Source organism: Mauremys mutica, chromosome 1 (assembly GCF_020497125.1).
Source record: "Mauremys mutica isolate MM-2020 ecotype Southern chromosome 1, ASM2049712v1, whole genome shotgun sequence".
NCBI classification, from domain to species: domain Eukaryota; kingdom Metazoa; phylum Chordata; order Testudines; family Geoemydidae; genus Mauremys; species Mauremys mutica.
The window spans coordinates 129488788-129508317 of record NC_059072.1 but is presented as its reverse complement, the minus strand read 5'-3'; the positions used below and the strand labels follow the sequence as shown (position 1 = coordinate 129508317).

The following is a 19530-nucleotide window of genomic DNA, read 5'->3' as shown; positions in this document are numbered from 1 at the left end:
TTGGCCTGCTACTCCCAGCATTGTGAGATTAATCCTTGAGGGGGCCATTTAGGGAGATGGGACAAAAAATCTGTTAGGGACAGTACTTGGTCCTGCTGTGAAGGCAGGGCACTGGACACAATGACCTTTTAAGGTCCCTTTCAGTTCTACAAGCTAGATCTATCTCCATATTAAAAAAAATGAAATACTGGGTATAAAATGCCCTTCACTCTTCCTACATATTTTGCATGCCATCACTTTTTAATTTGCTGCCTCAAACCACTGCCCTGCCGCCCATCCCCCAAAGGCATACTTTTCTGCCTTCAGTTTCGATTCTTCTTTCCAGAGGGAGGGGAGGAGGAGCCTGATCCGCCCACGAAGCCGAGCGAGCAGGGGTGGAGGTCTGCCCAGTCAGTAACCTCCTGGACTCGAGAGCGAGCATGTCGGACCCGGCGGTCTGCAGCTTCATCACCAAGGTCTTGTGCTCTAACGGGGGGCGGCTGGAGTACAGCAAGTTCCCCCAGCACGTGGGGCTCTCTGAGCAGCAGCTGGAGCAGATCCTGCAGGATGTGGGGCACGAGAGGTTTCTGGTGCACCAGGAGGGGGGCGCCCGCTGGGTGCTCGCTGTGTCCCCGCTGCGGCTCTGCGTCCGCAAGGAGTGTGTGGGCTGCGAGCGCCTCCACTTCTGCAAGCTCAACCTCATGGGCAAATGCAACTTTGGAGTCCGGTGAGTGTAACGGAGGGGACTGGACGGGAGCTACGGGGAGGAAAAGCGGGGAGGGGAGGAGGCTGGCACCGGCGGCAGCAGCGGGGGAGGGAGTAGGGGGACAGGCACTAGGGTGCAAAGAGTGGGAGGGGAAGGGAGCAGGGGGTTGGTACCAGGAGCAATAGCGGATAGGGGCGGCTAGGCACCAAGGTGCAAAATGAGGGAGAGGGCAGGGGATCTCTGGCAACACAGGCAGAGGGCCCGGTTGTTGTGCCTTGCACTCCTGATACTGTACTCTAGGCTGGTAGGGCACGTAACTAAGGGAACCCCTGTGGTTGTGCTGAACAAGGGTGGCGAAAACTCAATTATTTATATACATAAAAATTCGGCTTTTTAGTTTAAATATAGTTTTCTTTTTAAAAATTGAAATATTTGAACTTACGATGAACTATATTAAGGCTCAAGTATAATCTGTTAATTTAAAGTGGCAATATTAAGCAGTGCATGTTTGCAGCTGAAGTTTTAAAGAAAGTCAGATGGACGAGACCAGGGGTTCTCAGCCTTTTTCTTTCCCAGCCCCGCCCCTCCCCCCCCCCCCCAATGCTGCAAAAACTCCAGGGCCCTCTGTGCCACAACAAGGGTTTTCTGCCCCAACCCACAGGGGGGCCCCACAAAGCTAAGTTGCTCAGGCTTCTGGGCCCGGACTTCAGTCCTGCATGGCAGGGCTTAGGCTTTCTGCCCTGGACCCCAGGGAGTCTAACACTGGCCCTGCTTGGTACCCCTGAAACCTGCTCCCCATGGGGCCCGAGACCCTGGCTGAGAAACACTGGACTGATGCCCTCACGAGGTCCCTTGCAGCCCTACATTTCTGGGAGTTGGTGAAATCATTGAACAGGGACGCCATTTCAGATTTGGGTGGGGGAAGGGGTGCAACTTTAACTGTGATTCCAAAGGCTACTTGGGCACCTGAAAACTCTTGGTTTTTTGGTTTATTTGGCAGATAATTTAGATAGGGTGCTCCTGTCAGGTAATTTCTTTTTCCTATATAAAGAAAGAAAATTAAATAAATATTAGAGCCACCCAGTTCTAATACTGAATGTTCTGATATCTTGTGTCAATTCACTTAAGGGACACTGGCTAGGGGTCTTACTTTGTTACTAACTATTGAATACAACGATTGAAACAGCTGTGGAAAGTAACCTATCCACAAGTGATAGTAAAAGTATTTCTATCACTTTTTTGCAGTTCATCAAGCTTGCAGTAGCTCATTTAACTTTTGGAAACATCCTACTAGGGCATGTCCCCATGAGTTTATACTGCACCTGCCTGGGACTGTAGGCTGTTACCTCACTACAAATAGACTAGAAACTGTCTTTACATAGGAGTGAAACTGACTCATAGTCTCTTTCATAGTATTGCAAACCCCAAATATTCAAAAATCTTGAATCAGGCTCACCAAAAATCATGAGATTGGTTTTAAAATAATGAGATTATGTAAAAATAATAGAGTTGATCTTTTTATTTGCATTCTGCTTTTTGAGCCTTTAGGGTATGCTGGGGTCACATTTTGAAGCTTTCTCCACAGCCACAAGGGCCAGAAACTTCATTTTTCTTTAAGAATGAAGGCTGAAATCATCACACAGCCACTTGACTCCAGGAGTTGAGGCTTTAAGGAAAATAATAATCATGAGACTCATGACAAAATCACGAGAGTTGGTAACACTGTTTTCACTTCTGTTTAAAGGCTAGTTACTTTCCAGAAGGGTCTTAAACACAACAGTACAGTAATTGAGTTGCAGTTTTCACAGGAGAATATTTTAAACCAAACACCAACAAAATTTCATGTTTTAAAGTTGAGGAAAAAAATTGAGAGTTCTGAGGTATATCAGGGCCACTGAAGGCAGGAAAGGAAAATAAACAGGCACAGGAGCTCTGGGCAGCTCTTCCTCTTGAAAAAGAGTTGGACGGTCAAATCTTCTAGCCCTTAATCAAGTAAAACTTCTATCACCATCAGCGCCTCCACTTATAGATATGTTAGCACATGTTCACTGTGATGTTAATACACCACGATCCAATATAACACAAATTTGGATATAATGCGGTAAAGCAGCGCTCCGGGGGGGCAGGGCTGCGCACTCCGGCGGAGCAAACCAAGTTCGATATAACAGGTTTCACCTATAATGCAGTAAAAATTTTTGGCTCCCGAGGACAGCCTTATATCAAGGTAGAGGTATATGTGGTCAGTAATATACACTTAATATTTATATATCTGAGCCATCTTATCCAGAGTTACACATCTTGTATGCATTGTCTCAGGGACTACATTTTCTGGCATATCCTGAACAGTGCTGAGCACACAGATAGCGCCCAGTGAATAATACAAATCATGACAATAATTGTTGACTTTATGGACTCTGTATATGCAATTTCCGTTCTTTGTTCTGAAATTGGCCTGAATACAGCCGAAACCCTCAGAAGTTGAGGTATAATCACATCTGATACTCATACGACACTTTCTCATTCCTTCTTTTTCTCAAACTCAGAACAAAAAATGACAAAACAAAATGGTTTTCAGTTAAAATCTAAAATTGCACAGCAGGCATTGCTGTACAACCCAGCCTGGGGCAGAACCTGCCATCCATTGGCGTTTAAGTACTCTTCTTTCTGTCTGTTTGTCTCTGTGCTGCTTCAACCATGCCATCCTTCCCAATCACCTGGGACCAATTGCTGGAATCTCAGATAACTGGCCTCCTTGGTTTTGCTCCCATCTCAGTCCTCTTTTTTGCAACATGCAGCAGAGAGAAAGAGTGATCCAGTAGATAGGGAGCTATCCCTGAGAGACCTGGGTTCTACTCCTGTCCCCCTAGATTTCCTGTATGGCCTTAGGGACAGAGTTTCAAAGGTTTTTAGGCACCCAAAGATGCAGTTAGGCATCTAGTGGGGTTTACAAAGCACCCTAACCTTCTAGGCACTTTTGAAAATCCCACTAGGTGCCTAAAAACTGTTGAAAATCTGTCCTTTAGTCTGTGTCCCCCTCAGTGCCCCATCTATACAATGGGGATACCAGCACTGCTCTGCCTCACCGTGGGGCTATGATGTGAGGCACTCAGATACTATGGTGATGGGGTACCACAGGTAGAGTGGGAACTTCTCTATACTACTGCTATCCCTCCCCTGGGTTTTGGCCCCTTCTTTTCATTCCCCTCCTCCCCCATCTCCCTCTTATCTGAATGTAAACTTGGCTCAGAAGGTTTAGCTCAGGCCTGCACAACATGCGGCCCACGTGGGCTCACTGTGCGGCCCATGGGGGGTGAGTAGGCAGGCGGCGGATGAGGGAGGGGGGCTGAAGAGGCGGACAGTGGTGGGGGTGAGGAGGTGAGCCGGGAGGGGTGGGGGGCTGAGGAGACGAGTGGGTGGGCAGTGGCAGGGGCTGAGGAGGTGAGCCGGGGGGGTGGGGGGGATGAGGGGCTGAGGAGGCGAGTGAGGAGTCAGTGGCTGACCTGTTCTACTGATCTGGTCTGGCTCCCATCCCCTCTCCAAGGGTTGCAGCTCTCTGGAGGTGCTGTCTTCTACGCCTTCCTCAGTCACACTTCATTCATTCAAGAGGGCAATTGATTACAAAGTTGGGGGAAGATCTTATTCAACTTCTAGCAAAAAGACATTTTTCTTTTACCTTAATTATACTACCTTAGAGGCCCACTATAACATATTGCCAAGGTTCAATACCGCTGTTTCGGTGGGGTGGCGCTGGGGAAGGAGGGTTTGTTTTCGCAGGGTGGGCGGTGCTGGGGGGGAGTATTTTGGGGGGCTGGGCAGCGCTGGGAGTGTGTGTTGTGTTTGGGGGTGGGGGGCTTGGCAGCGCTGGGGGGGGTCGGTCGTCAGCTGTTTTCTTTGGAGTAATATGGCCCTCCTGCTTTATGAGTTGTGCAGGCCTGGTCTAGCTGTATTTCTTCTGAGTCCCCTGCCTTCTCGTCAACATCTCCCTCCTCCCCCAGGGATTCCTGTTTTACAGGTTCATCTAAGGATTTCCAGACCCTTAAGAAAGGGCTGGTAATTAAATTATCTTAATCATTCTGCCTCTGTTTGTAAACAAAAAACTGACTCCCTGCCCCAGGGGCACAAGCTGGGAGAAACACCCCTCTGCAGAACTCACATTCCACACTAATGCTGTACAGTTAAGCATTCTGCTTGGGAGCCCACCTCCTGTCCTGTCTGAAACTCCCTACTTGGCGCCCTTGCCATTGAAGGAGTGGGAGTCACTAGCTAAACTGGAGCCAGTGTTTGTTGATGACCTGCTGATAGCCTCATCTGCAGGTGCAGAGAGAGTATTTTCTTCATTTCAATTTATCCAGCTAGTTAATTCAAAGTTGAGAAACATATTGAGAGTTGAAAAAGCAGGAAAGCTTGTTCTCTTTCAATCTGTGAATAAAATCCAGGTTGTAAGAGAATGAGATCTACCAGTTCTAAAACCTTTAAGGTCACCATGAGCAGAAACAATTCATTTAACTGACTGAGGAATCACTAACTTCCTTTGTTTAATAAATCAGTCAGTCTTAAACACAAAACCTGTTTTGATAAACTTATTTTTCTTATGAATCCAGCATATTTAACGTAGATGTATTGAATTCCAATTTTCATCTAACTGCAACTTGATAGAAATCATAAGTAACAATTATAGTCTAGTAAATATGAACTTATTTACTGTTTTATAGCAATAAAATGTATTTTGTCTTTGAAAAAATGTATGTTAAGCTATATAATGTCTTAAATGTGTATAGATGTAGTGTACCCTCCTCTTTAGCAAAAAGAAATACCAGATTACACCAACTAATGAGAATCAACTTTATCTAAAGGGGAGGGGGGACTTTAAAAAAATGCAAAACAGGATTAAAAATGGATCATTTAAATCAATCCACCCTGTTGTAAAATAAGACATGGAGGGCCCAAAATTTAGAGGATGGAATGGTTGCTTTACATTGAGTCAGGAATTGCCATACTAGAGCAGACCCATCTAGTCCAGTATCCTGCCTCTGACAGTGGCCAGAACCAGATGTTTGAGAAGAGTTAGAAGCCTGCAATAGGCAGAGATGGAACAATCTGCCCCACATTAGGTCTCATTCTAATCTCTCATAGTTAAATTTAGGTCTCATTCTAATCTCTCATAGTTAAATTTGGTTGCATCCTTGCTGCATGAACCTCTCTCTCTTCCCATACTGTTTTTAGCCTTAGATATAACAACTCTGGATATTCTTGTTGTTCATATAAATATCCAATCCCACCTTCTTAGCCTAAATCACATCCTGTGGGCACGAATCACACATTGTGTGAAAAAGTTTTTCTTTTATTAGTGTTGAATTTGCCACTGTAGGCCATAAGGCTAGCTAAGCACCACCTTTCAATTTAATTGAATGTCCCTTGTGCTGGTGTCGTGAGACAGGGCTAACAGACTTTCCTGACCCACGTATTCAGATCATTCATTATGTGATATAATTTTATCATGTCTCCTAATGTAAATAAACGCATTCCTTTCAGTCCTTCCTCATCAGAGTTTTTCTGTGCTCCCTAGTTATTCTCACTGGCCTTCTCTGAACCCTCCCTATGTGGTGATCTCTGCTGCCCACATCACTCTAGATGAGGGTGTATGTCACCGGCACAGCTTCTCCCCAGTTCCAAAATACAGACTGCCTCAGGCAGTGTCTTTCAAGGAGGTTTATTTTCTTAATAAAAACAAGTAAACAAACAGATAAACAATCTTTCAACTCAGTCCTCACTTTCAAGTTTCATCCCGCTCAGGCAGGTTCCCTCTTCTGACCACTCTGTGGGACAGCAGCCGCCTCAGGGCAGCCTCCTTGCTCCAGGGGGCCCACCAGAGCTCCACTCTGCTGTGGTTTTCCTGCCCTAGGCACAGGTGCATAAGGAACGGGCCTCCTGCTGTGTGCTTGCTGTGTCCCTGATATGACTCTGCTTTAGGGTTGCCAACTTTCTAGTCACACAAAACTAAACCCATAGCCCCACCCTTTCCCTGAGGCCTCGCCCCCACCTCACTACATTCCCCCTCCCTCAGTGGCTCTCTCTCCCCCACCCTCACTCACTTTCACTGGGCTGGGGCAGGGGGTTGGGGTGCAGGAGGGGGTGAGAGCTCTGGCTGGGGGTGCGGGCTCTGGCGTGAGGCCAGAAATGAGGGGTTCAGGGTGCAGGGGGGGCTTAAGGCTGCGGGGTGGGGCCAAGGGGTTCAGAGTGCAGGAGGGGGCTGCGGGTTGAGGCAGGGGGTTGGGATGTGGGAGGGAGGGGGTGCTGGCTCTGGGCTGGGGCCAGGGATGAGAGGTTCAGGGTGTGGGAGGGGGCTCTGGGTTGAGGTAGGGGGTTGGAGTGCAGGTGCGGGAGGGTTCCGGGCTGGGGGTGCAGGCTCTGGGCAGGGGCTGGGGATGAGAGGTTTGGGGTGCAGGAGGATGCTCTGGGTTTGGCGGGGGCGGGGTCAGGGCTGGGGTAGGGGATTGGGGCTCATGGTTGGTGCATGGGCTTACCTTAGGTGGCTCCTGGTCTGTGGCGCAGTGGGGCTAAAGCAGGCTGGCTGCCTGTCCTGGCAGTGGCACTGCACACTCCCAGGAAGCAGCCAGCAGGTCTGGGTCCTAGGTGGGGGGCCCAGAGGCTCCACCCGCCACTCTCGCCCGCATACTCTGTGCCCCCCTCCCTCCCTGCAGAGCTGGTGTCTGGGGTGGGGTCAACATGCGGAGCCCTATGGACCCCCCCCCTCACCTAGGAGCCGGATCTGCTGGCTGCTTCTGGGGCGCAGCGCAGAGCCAGGATAGGTAGGGACTTGCCTGCCTTAGCACCGCAGCACCACTGACTAGACTTCTACCGGCCCAGTCGGCAGTGCTGACCAGAGCCACCAGGGTCCCTTTTTGACTGGGTGTTCTGATCGGAAACCGGACACCTGGTCACCCTACTCTGCGTTCACAAGTAGTGTGCGCGTTTGTGCAAGCTTCATGGGCAAGTGCAGTGTTGTAGACAGACCAGTGGTAGGAATTGTAAAGCAATGCAGGAAGGGGACTGGTACCAATGGGCAAAGAGAAACTAAAAGAGATAAAGGGGATTGACAGCTGGCAGTTTGGGAGTTGTAAAAGGAGACAGTCTCAGATCAATCTTTCTGATTGTGCTGGCACAAACTCTTTCATTCTAGATCGTAGTAGTGTGTGGAGGAGGTGGGAAAGACAGATTAGCATGCCTTTTAAAATGGCTGGGACCAGTGTTCACAACTTGAGTATGTTAGGGTATGGCTACACTTGAGAGTTGCAGCGCTGGTGGAGGCTTTCCAGCGCTGCAATTAGTAACTGTCCACACCTGCAGGGCACATCCAGCGCTGCAACTCCCTGGCTGCAGCACTGGCTGTACACCTGGGTCTGCTTGGGGTATAACGATTGCAGCGCTGGTGCTGCAGCGCTGCTCGTAAAGTGTGGCCACACACCAGCGCTGTTATTGGCCTCCAGGGTATTAGGAGATATCCCAGAATGCTTTTAACTAAATTACTCTCTTTGTTTTGTTATGATGCCTCTCTTTGTTTTGTTGTGAACTCGGGGCTCCGGGAGCTGCTTATCTAAAAAACAAACACAGCTCCTGTTTGCTGTGATCAATCTGTAACTGACTGTGAACAATCAATTGAAATAACCCATTACCTTGCTGTGAATGAGGCAGGCAGGAGGATGAGTGTTTGCTTGAGGAGAGAAATAGCGGGGGGTGGGCAGGGGAGAGAAAGGGAGTCCGTTGGAGCAGCTGCTTATCTGGTCTGCTGGCTGTTTGCAGTTAAGAGTAAATAAGGGGTCGGGGAAATTTTCAGATTTTGCAAGGCAGGGCGCTGATACACAGTGTCGGCTCCAAAAATCCACTCTCTCTCTCTCCCCCACTCCCTGTCACACTCCACCCCACCCCCCTCTTTTGAAAAGCACGTTGCTGCCACTTGAACGCTGGGATAGCTGCCCATAATGTATCACTCCCAAAAGCGCTGCAAATGTGGCCACACTGCAGCGCTGGTAGCTGTGAGTGTGGCCACACACCAGCGCTTTCCCTACACAGCTGTACGAAGACAGCTGTAACTCCCAGCGCTGCACACCTGCAAGTGTAGCCATACCCTTAAACATTGAAATTCCCCTCTGTCTTGGTACTGGGAGCCTGCAAATGGTAACCATGTGATGTTCCCACACTGGTGCTTTTCCTGGCATTGAAGGAAGCATTGAAACCTTAACTGAAGGCTTAGGGGATGTGGGTACAAGTGTGATCTAATGCTGGGGCTTTCACAAAAAAATTTTTGGTGGCCTCAGAGTGCAGCCACCAACTCTTGCTGCTGGCCACTCTGACAAATTGTGCTAAGATACTTAACTTTAGGAAACACAAATATAAGTGTCCAAATCATTGTAATTTATTTATGTAGAGTGTTTTTTTTGTTTTAGTTTTGTTTTTGCAGATTCCATGACAAAAATAACATACATATTGTCATAAACAGTTAGTTAAGGGTTAAGGTCTCTTTTACCTGCAAAGAGTTAAAAAGCAGTACCTGAGGAACACCTGACCAGAGGACCAATCAGGGACAAGATAATTTCAAATCTCTGTGGAGGGAAGTTTTTTTCTGTGTTCTTTGTTTTGAGTTGAGTCTCTCTTGGGAGTTAAGGGAGTCCAGACATCTTAATCAAGTCCTCCCAGGTTTCTGCAATACTTTTCACCTATTCAGTCTAGTAAGTATTAGAAAGGCGAACTAGTATTATAAGTTTATTTCTACATTTGCAATTGTGTGTTTTGCTGAAAGAATCTCTTTATTTCTATTGCTGTTACTTTGCTTTTACTGAGAAAGAAAGGGGGAGGGGGAGTTCTCTCCAGGTTTATAGGTTAGACTCTGTGTGTTGTTCCATCCTGGTATCACAGAGCTAGTGTACTTTCTTTTTGTTCTTTTAATAAATTATTTTCTTTTCTTTGGACTTGGTTAATTCCTTCTCTTGTGGAAATTAAGGGGAAGGGGAGGGGGAAAGAGTGAGTTCCTCCTGGGTTTGATTCACGGAGTTGAATCGGTGTGTATCTCTCTGGAGTAGGCTAGGAGAGAGAGGGAGGGGGGGAAGTGGGCTGCTTCCCTGTGTGTTGAGATTCAGGGAGATTGAATCTGGGTTCCCCAGGGGAAGCTTGGGGGACAGGCAGTGTGTTATCCACTTTAAACGTAACTGGTGGCAGCGAAAACCAGATCTAAACTAGGATTTTAGTTTAGAGGAGTCCATGCAGGTCCCCATCTTGGAACCCAACAGCTCCAAGTGGGGGAGAAAACCTATGACACATATGTTTTACACGTATAGAGTGATATTCTTTACTGGCTCCAACTGCCTCCCACAGCCCCCAACCCATCCCCCCCAGGGATCCGCTGCCTTCTTCCCCCATTGCCCAAATCTCCCTTCCACAGTCTCGCACCCCAGGCCCATCCCGGTCCTTGCTTTTTGACCATGGCATGCTGTGCTATCACCTGCTGAAGCCCCACCTGAGCCCCGGGGGCTGAAGCCCAGAGCCCCGCCACCAGAAGCTTGGAGTGGGAGCACTGGGGGCGGAAGCCCAGAGCTTGAAACCCAAAGCCCTGCAGCGGAAGCCCTGGTGAGAGCCCAGAGCCCTGGAAGCAGGAACACCAGGAGCCTGGAGCCGGAGCCTGGGAGTGGGAGCTCGGGGGTGAATCCCACCACTGGAGCGCGGCGGCTGAAGCCTGAGCCCCCACCACTCTCGGGAAGGTGGGTCAGGGGTCTCACCAGCCAACTGTGGAATCCAAGGTTCCTCCCGCATCCTGCACACCAGCTCCACACATCTGCAGAAGCACTGCCTGCGCCCCCGAGGAGGCTGCGCGGTGCAGGGCACCAATCCCCAGCTGGCGACGCCAACAAACACCAAGGCAGCGCTTCCCGGGCAACAGCTGGGCACTGCAGGGAGGGGCTGCTGCTTTGCCTTCCCCTCATTCTCCACCCAGGAGGCTGTTGTGGCCACAGAGAAATTCCAAGGTGGCCGCATATGACCACATTTGAGAAATGCTGATCTAATGCCTGGAATTGCTGGATGGGGAGTGATGAAAAATATTCCTGTCCTCTGGGAAGGATTTTATGACTGGGAAGTGGTACTCCTCGCTCCCACTTGCAGATAAAAGGCCCTATAGGAAGCTTGCTCAGTTGAAAGTGGCCTAGGTGGGATTTAGCTCTGGATATGGTCAGTGTGTCCTCACTAATGACTGATATTATATCCGAAGATTATGGTGGTGGTGTAATTTGTCCTAACTCACCCTTGGCTGACCCCTCTTAGGCACATTCCACGTTTAGGAAAATCCAACATATCTTGCTTATATAACCTGTTAAAATAAGTTAGTTAAGAAGAGACACTAACAGAATTGGAAGAACAATTGTTCTGATGATTCCTTCCAAAGAGAATGTGCTGTGCTTTGCATTATTTTTAATGAGGCTTTTCACTCATCAGCCCTACAATCTGCATCTTATAACATTATTGTTGTTTTACTTATATAGGGTGATAGTCAAATCTATTCATTTCCTTTAGCTTCATAAACAAGTAGACAACATTTTAATAAAAGGTGGATAAAAACTGTTCCTGGGTAAATAGTTCCTCTTTCCTTAGGCAATGCAAACTTTTTCTTAACATAGGAATTTTTAACAGGGATTTATTCTACAATAAGTTATCAAAATTCTGTTGGAACGGTAGGTTACTTTGGGTTTGTGCTGGAATAACCCAGAAGAGAATTTGACTCTAGGGTAAGGTAATAGTAATAATTGGAGATATACCACTCTCCTAGAACTGGAAGGGACCTTGAAAGGTCATCTAGTCCAGCCCCTGCCTTCACTAGCAGGACCAATTTTTGCCCCAGATCCCTAAGTGGCCTCCTCAAGGATTGAACTCACAACCCTGGGTTTAGCAGGCCAATGCTCAAACCACTGAGCTATCCCTCCCACGTTTAAGTATAGTAAAATCTACACTTAAATGTGCATGAGTATCACCCTTTGAACCTATCTTGCTCTTGATTACACACAGTCCTGGTGCTCTGTTGACTTTACTGTTTTCAGTTTATTCAGTGCAGGTAGGATTCCATGCATGCCCAGGAGCTCATACTCACAGGCCCTAATGCGGAATTAGGGTCTTAGATCATAAACTCTTAAGACAGAAAATAAAGTTAATCTGTTAATAAAACACCAGGCAAACCTGTAGCATTATATAATGTTGATATTTGGAGGGGAAAAAACTGCAGGAATCAAGTCTTGTACAGGAGAAGGGGCAGATTAATAGCAGCATGTGAACAGATGGTTCAAAAGTCAATGAGACCTTCAGAGAGTAAGCACTGAAGAGTAGTTAAATTGACAGGAGAAGTTTTATTTTATATATTTTATTACTGTAGTACACATAGTTACAGGGCTTTACTGAGTCACTTTTCAGAGTAGCCAGACTAACGGCATTGTTTCTGGAACTATCCTAGTTCCCTCAGCCTTCCTGATTATCTTTTGTTGTCATTCATTCTCACTGCAAATGGCCTATTGTTGCTCTGAGATAAACAGATCCCTTTTAATACTTTATTGTCCTGATATCTTCCCCCATTTCTCCCCTCCTTTCTTTGTACACAGCCCATAAGATTGGGTTCCATATTTCTTTAAACATTTTCTCAATCTTTCCTCTACCTTCCTTGTCAGCGAGGTGCACCACGTCCTTGTCTTATTCAACTCCTTTCTCTATTCCGAATGCACATTTGAGCTCTTGACAAACTGTTGCTTCTTTCTGTGCAATCATTCCATACCACTGCAACCTTGCTTTTGCCATGTCCTTCTCTGTACTCTGCAACCATCACCTTCTCTATCCACATTCTTTTTTCTAAAATAATCTTCCCTATCTGCTGTTCTGACCATGTCCCTCTGACTTGCTTCACAAGCTTCCTCTCACCGTCCATATCATTTTCAAGCTCCTTGTCCTTGATTAAGCTCTGCACAAGTTCATTTAGTAAGGATACAATTTATTCACAGAGGTCATGGGATTCCGTGTCTTTAATGGACTCCGTGACTTCTTTAGCTTCAGCCCTGCTGCAGTGGCAGGGCTGGAGCAGCTGTCTGCCCCCGCCGCAGGAGCAGCAACCGGGGTTGGGTCAGTGGCCAGCAGTCAGCCCCTAGGGCTGGAGCAATGGCTGGGGCTGGACTGGGGCAGAAGCAGTGGCCAGGGCTGGTGCTGAAGCAGGAGCTGGCAGGGGTGCTGGAACAATGTTTATAATGGTGCTGAGAGCCGTAGAACCAAACTGTAAACTCTGTGTATGATGGAAGTCACTTCAAGCCAGGGGATGCAGCACCCCCCCTAGTTCCAGCACCTGTGGGGGCTGGGTCAGCCACCAGGGCTGGAGCTGGAGCCGCCTAACCCTAACACCTCAAGTACCCCCTCCCACTACAACACACCCATCTAGTGACCCCCAACTGTACCTCCCCAGTTCCCTCCTCTCCCCTCCCCTGGGAGTGTCCTCTATTTGGGAATCTCTATATGGTAACCCTATGGGTGCAAGGTGGAAAAATAAGAATAGATTAAAAGACTGGAGGGGCAGTGTTTTCCCCCAAGATGTGCCCATATGGCACATGTGACACAGCCAGATGGAGGCACCCAACAAACTACTTTCAGTGTGCTGGGTACATAAGAAAAAAATTTTCAAAACAAGTTTTGCTTTTAAAACTGATTTCTTAAAGAAAAGCAGTAGTATCTGCTGTTAGTGAATTGAACTAATTGTTTCTGTGGTCCTCACACCCTTCAAGCTTTTAGTAGATTTTATCCTCTCACACCTCGTTTTTATGCATAGATTGTAAGAAGAAAACAAGCATCCCTGCATTTTCAACTCCACATTGGTTTCTTAACTTTGAATGAACTAGTTATTGAACTGAACTAGTTGAGTAAACTGAAAGAAAGAATTCTCGCTGCATCTACAAGAGGCTACTGGTGTCAAAAGCTGGTTTAGCACTTCAACAAATGCTGGTTGCAGGTGCTTAACCAGTGACTTTAATCAGCTCAGTGATTTGATAAGAAACTTACTACTTAATTTTTTAATTTTATGTAAATGATTTTAATAGATTATAGTAAATTTAGGCCTTAACATAGACTGTCATAATTTAAAATTAAATTTTAAATAGTTTTATTTTTAAAAATAAACTAATATTTAATTTAAATCAGATTTAAATAAAAAAATCAAATTTAAAAATTGTTTGCTTTTTATCCACCCTGCTTAGGGCATTAGTCTAGAACTTGGGGAACCTGATTCTGCCACATACTTCCTGTGTGACCTCTGGCAAGTCACTTAGTGTGTCTGTGCCTCAATTCCCCATCTGTTTTAAAAACAAAACAGGGATAATAGCACTTCCCTAGTACACAGGGGTGTTGTGAGGATAAATATATTAAAGAAGCTGAGCACCTCACAGTCTATGGTAATGGAGGCCATTATATTTAACCAAGAGAGATTTCTTGCTAGGCTTCCCTTGTTCTCTATGCTTTTGCCAAGCTTCCTTTCTAGTCTCATCTCTGTTTCCTTCTCCTACTCTCACCTTCCTTGCTGTCCCTTAGGTGTGGTTGCTCTCGTAAGCCACCCTGGTTGAAGATCAGTGTATTTGATCTGAATTTTGTTCCATTCCAGGGCATGTAAATACTCCCATGACATTTTCACGGATGGGAACCGAAAAGTGCTGAAGACCCATGAAGTCAGTGGCCTCAACGAGAATGAGCTGCGGGTCCTGCTCCTCCAGAATGACCCTTTCCTCCTGCCTGATGTGAGTCATACTGATTTCTTAAGGAAAGGCTGTTTGCTAAATAGGGATGGAAGAGGTGAGAGATGATGTTGAAACTAAAGCATGGAATTGGATGTCAGGGAACCTAGATTTTTTTTTCTTTACAACTGATTCACTGTATGACCTTGGCTAAATCATCTACTCTCTGATTTAGTTTCCATGCCTATGTAAATTGGAGATAAGAATACCTACCATGAAGGGCTATTGGGAGGCCTTGTCTACATTACTAGTGCATCGCCAGTATACTGTACCAGCAGAGCCCTCTAGTGTAGACAGGCCGTATGCCAATAGCAGTTTGTTTTTGTTTGTCAGCACAGTAACACATCTTCTCTGAATGACCTTAACTATGCTGATAGAAGCCCTCCTCTGTTGGCATAGCTGTGTCTGTGGTGGGGGTTTGGCAGCATAGTTACATTAGCAGGAGGGGGGTGTTTTTTCACACCCCTGACTGACACAGCTGTGCCAACGAAACTTCGTAGTGTAGACCCAGGCTTAGTGATGTTTTGTAAAATACAGTTTTGCTGGAGGGTGCTTGGTGGCTACAAGCAGGCATGTCTTTGAACTATAGGTGAGCACTGAGGCTGATGGGCACCTTAGCTACCCTTCATTCAAGATAAATAGAAGAAGCAATTAAACTGGTTGAGGCCAAAAAGGCCAAAAGTACTTTGAAATCCAAAGATGGTTCTGTACAAATACTAAGTATTATTGCTTTCTGAAAGCTTACAGTAGGTTTAGATTAGAGGGGAAAGGTGGTGGCAGGGGGAGTTTGCTTACATCTTATTCAGTATTGAAGTTATGTAAGGAAGTGATGACAGAAAAGTGTCCATTTAAAAAATTATTATGCCCCTCCTAGAATAGAAAGGGTCTGTTTTAGGGCTGTCCAACACCCTAACAACAACAAAAAAAAGCCCAAACACTTCCACCTCTTTAGTCCAAATTTTACAGTTAGCATTCAACCCGTACAAACCAGATCATGAACACTTTTTCTGTATAGCCATCTTGCAAAACAAAAAGGGGTTGTGCTGAAGATGCAGTGAACAATGAATATGCACTCACTTGAGTTAGAAATATATTTGAATATTTTTAGCTCCTTGGAAAGAATATCAATATTTGCATACAAATATCTTGCTCTTGGGGGAATTCTGCGCCACAGAATGGGCTGTGGTGCTGCTAGTCACCACGAGGGACCACTGGACTTGGCAGAGCCCAGCTTGCATGTAGAAGACGCTGCCAGCGGGAGGGAAAGGCAGGTAGAGGGTTCCCAGCAAGCCCTGAGGGAAGCAGAAGGTGGCATGCAGGAAACTCTGTGCAAGCCTGGAACCGAGCATCAGGCTGTTTCTCCCTCCCCCAGAGCCCAGGGATTCAGAGGAGGGGGTGGGTGTCTGGGCTAGGGGAGCCATGACTAGACTCTGGGGGGAGGGCCTGGCTGGGCTCTGGGGATGAGAGGTTGTGGGTATCTGGCCCCCTGGCTGGCTCTGGGCAGGGGGGAGGAGACAGAGAAACAGGAACTGGGTTGTTATAGTAGTTCCTTTAATTCTCTACTTCTGGGGGAATTTTGTGTGTGTGTCTACATTGTTACAGACATACTTGCCGACAGGTAGTTTGAAATAAATTACCAAAATAATTGAAACTGGCATGATTATATAGTGTTATTTTCACAAATAAAATTTGCAGAATTTTGCAGAATTTTAAAGTTTTGTGTGAAGAATTGTTAATGTTTTGTCACAGAATGCCCCCAGGAGTAATATCTGCTTTTACATGTCCTCCCTGCCACATTTTAATTCTTACTGTGACCATAGAAACAAAGTCTTCAATCAATTCCCTGCCGTTGTAAAGGCCTTGGGGCATAGGGCCCACAGGAGTTCAGTTTCCTGAGGACTGAAATGCTTTGGTCTAATTAAAGTCATTGGGGTTTCTGAGCCAAAATGTATATGTTGTTCTATGCAGCAGGTCAGACTAGATGATCTAATGGTCCCTTCTGGCCTTGGAATCTATTAAACAAGCAGCAACCAAGACCAGGACAGAAACATGAAGAGAAACCACACTCCCCCCTTTCAACAAACACGTTTATGAATGAGTTAAGATACCAGCACCTGGTCTATTTACTATTAATGAGCTTGAAATCCTAGAATGATTGTGAGTCTCATGGATTTAACGTTCTTTATCCTTTTCGACTTTAATTTGTCCCCAGAGACTTATGTGTGCTTTATTTGTCATCTCTGTGAGAGATGTGCCATTGTATTTCCTGGTTACTTTATCTCCTTGATGCTGTGTTTGCATTTGTGTGGAGACTAAGTCAGATGATTTGCCTGCAATTTTCCTCCTGTGTGGTAACTGGTGCCATGAATTTATTCTGTACAAATTTTGTGTAATCGCAACATGTGACGGATAGACTGTAGGCCAGCATGCTGTCTGGTTTCCCCTTGCATACAGCCACAGCTTCTCCAGTATATAGTCATGACTTGCAACCTCTTCAACAATTCCAGTCCTGCTCTATAGAGGCATACACACATCTGCCAAAGCAAAAATCTAATCCAACATTGTGTAAGGACATCCCTAGTTGGCATTGGAGTTCATTAGACTCTTCCTGCTGGTCTGTCAGTTTCTGCTGGAGGACACTAGCCCCCAGAATCCCTATGCTGTGATAGACTGGTTGATCCATTCTAAAATCTAGTTGTCAGTTGAAACCAGTTAGCAGAAGTTTCAGGGGAAAAATCCTAAGGATACTTCTTTCAAAATGGGAGGCTTCAATAAGTGTCTGTCAGCCTGGTGCTGGAGTCATTTTAAAGCACTGTGAAAGGTTGGTTGACATGTAAGAGAGGCAGTTTTGTGAGTAAATAAGGTAATGGAGTGAGATGGTGGAACTGCTAAAGAGGGCAAAAGTGAGTCTGAGATGGGAAAGTGACAGAAACACAAAAATATGTTGCCCCTAGCAAGGGAAGGTGGGAAAGAGAGATCCTCCTATCTGGAGAGGAAAAACAAGTAGCAATGATCATTCTTCACAGAAAATACTGAGCGTCTTCTAGCTCTGTACTTAGGCAGTCAGATCAGACATGCACCACTCCAAGCCGAACAGCTTTCTCTATACCGAGCAGGTCTGGGTCAGGCTTCTAAAACTAATACGTGAATCATTCCAGCTTTTCTGGATTGTATATAGCCCACATCACTGAGCATCTTCTGAAAGTGTATTAATAATTATAAGAGTTAGATAATTTATTATAGTGTTCTTCATCTGTAGATCTCAGAGTGCCTTACAAAGCAGTACGAGTATCATTACCCGCACTTTACAGATGGAGAAACTGGGGTACTGAGAGGGGAAGTGACTTGCCCAGGCCAGTGGCAGTGCTGGAATGTTTCCTGAGTCCCAGTCCAGTGCTCTATCCATTAGGCCAGTGTTGTGCAAATTGGAGGGCGTGACCCCTCTTGGGGGGACCACAAGAGGTTCTCTGGGAAGCGTGAAGAAACTGGGATCCCGCAGGACCCGCTGCTGTAATAGCAGGAGCGGGATACAAATAGAGTGGGTATTGCGGGGTGGGATGGGAGCAGGATTTAAAAAAATAGTCCTCCTGTGCTGCAAACAGCACGTATGCCCTGACCAGCAGCTGCTGCTCTCCATCCTGCCAGCTCTGAAGGCAGCTCCGCTGCTAGCAGCAGTGCAGAAATAAGGGATTACTTCAGATTACAAGAAATGGAGGGGGGGACGGGACAAATTCCATGAATGGTAAGGGAGGGTGTGACTGGAAAAGTTTGTGCACCACTGCATTAGGCCACTCTGCCATTAAGCGAGAAGAGTGTCATCTGTCACATATTTTCTGGTTTTTTTCCCCCGCTTCCTCTTTCAGGATAAATTGTGTGGGGATTTTTTTTATGCAATCTCTGTACACAAAGGCAGTGTTGTAGAAATGTCTTGCCCTTGGAGCAGAAGATGGTTCCAAGATCCTGTGGGATTTTGTTCAGTCTTGGACTGGTCTCCAAGAAAACTTTGTCTCCTGCACAGGCTAGAATATAAGGACAGTCACAGTGGGTCAAACCAATGGTCCATCTAGCCCAGAATCCTGTCTTCTGATAGTGGCCAATGCCAGGTGCTTCAGAGGGAATGAACAGAACAGGTAATCATCAAGTGATCCCACTGCTAGCTTCACCTTTAGAGTGGAAAGTTCCAGGCTACCAGGGGAGCAGAGCTTCCAGCCGTGGTCGTGGGTATCCTGGGCCCAAGTCATTGAGTACCCCCTCTGTTCATTGAGCAGACAGAAAACAAGGATAATGCATCTCAAAATGTACTCTTGGTTTATTTTGGCAATATTCGTTTTCTTTCTAATTATTTGATATACTATTTAACTCTTTACAGTAACATACTCTAGTCATACTTGGAATTTTCTAGCACTTCTCCTATCCAGTGATCTTGATACGAGATGTTGGTAAGAGCAGGGCTTTGGAGCAGAGCCTGGAGCGTGGAGCAGTAGAGCTGCAGGTTTTTGCCTGGAGCTGCAGCTGAGCCGGAGCACAGCTCCAAAGCCCTGGAAGAGACAGAATAGCGTTCTGTGTTAAGTAGGGAGACATCATCATTTGTGTATGCATTGTAAAGTGTGGCTCCTTTACTTCTCAGTCCAACGTAAGAAAGACCTAGAAAAAGCATAGAACAAGCCTGTTAAAAATGCAGTCATCCGAGCAAAAAGGAAGCTTAGCTTTTGCAGATTAGAATTTCATATTTTTAATTAGTGTAACATCTAGGAGCCTTTGTCATGGATCACAGGACCCCCTTCTGCTAGGCGCTGCACAAACAGAAAAAAAGACAGACCCTGCCTCAGGAAATTATACTCTTATGCAACATATTGTAAGCTGAGCAGAGCCACCCAGAGGGGGGTGCAAGTGGGGCAATTTGCCCCAGGCCCCGCGGGGGCTCCCACGAGAGTTTTTTGGGGTCCCTGGAGCGGGGTCTTTCACTGGCTCTGGGGCCCCCAGAAAATTCTCGCGGGGCCCGGGCCCCCGGAGCGGAAGAAGCTCCGGGTCTTCGGCGGTGGGGGGTTCTTC

General features: G+C 46.6%; 1 protein-coding gene across 4 annotated transcripts in view; it reads left to right on the top strand.

Annotated features, from left to right (window-relative positions):
• Positions 1-375: 375 nt before the first annotated feature.
• LOC123354155 (zinc finger CCCH-type antiviral protein 1-like) overlaps positions 376-19530 on the top strand; it is a 42460-nt gene continuing 23305 nt past the window's right edge. For 2 of the 4 annotated variants that reach the window (XM_044995893.1, XM_044995887.1), the window contains exons 1-2: positions 376-706; positions 14349-14481. In XM_044995893.1, coding sequence (XP_044851828.1) covers positions 420-706; positions 14349-14481 — 420 coding nt within the window. In that variant the 5' untranslated portion in view covers positions 376-419. The remainder of the gene's footprint in view (positions 707-14348; positions 14482-19530) is intronic. The other 2 variants (XM_044995873.1, XM_044995883.1) reach the window with 2 other exon arrangements.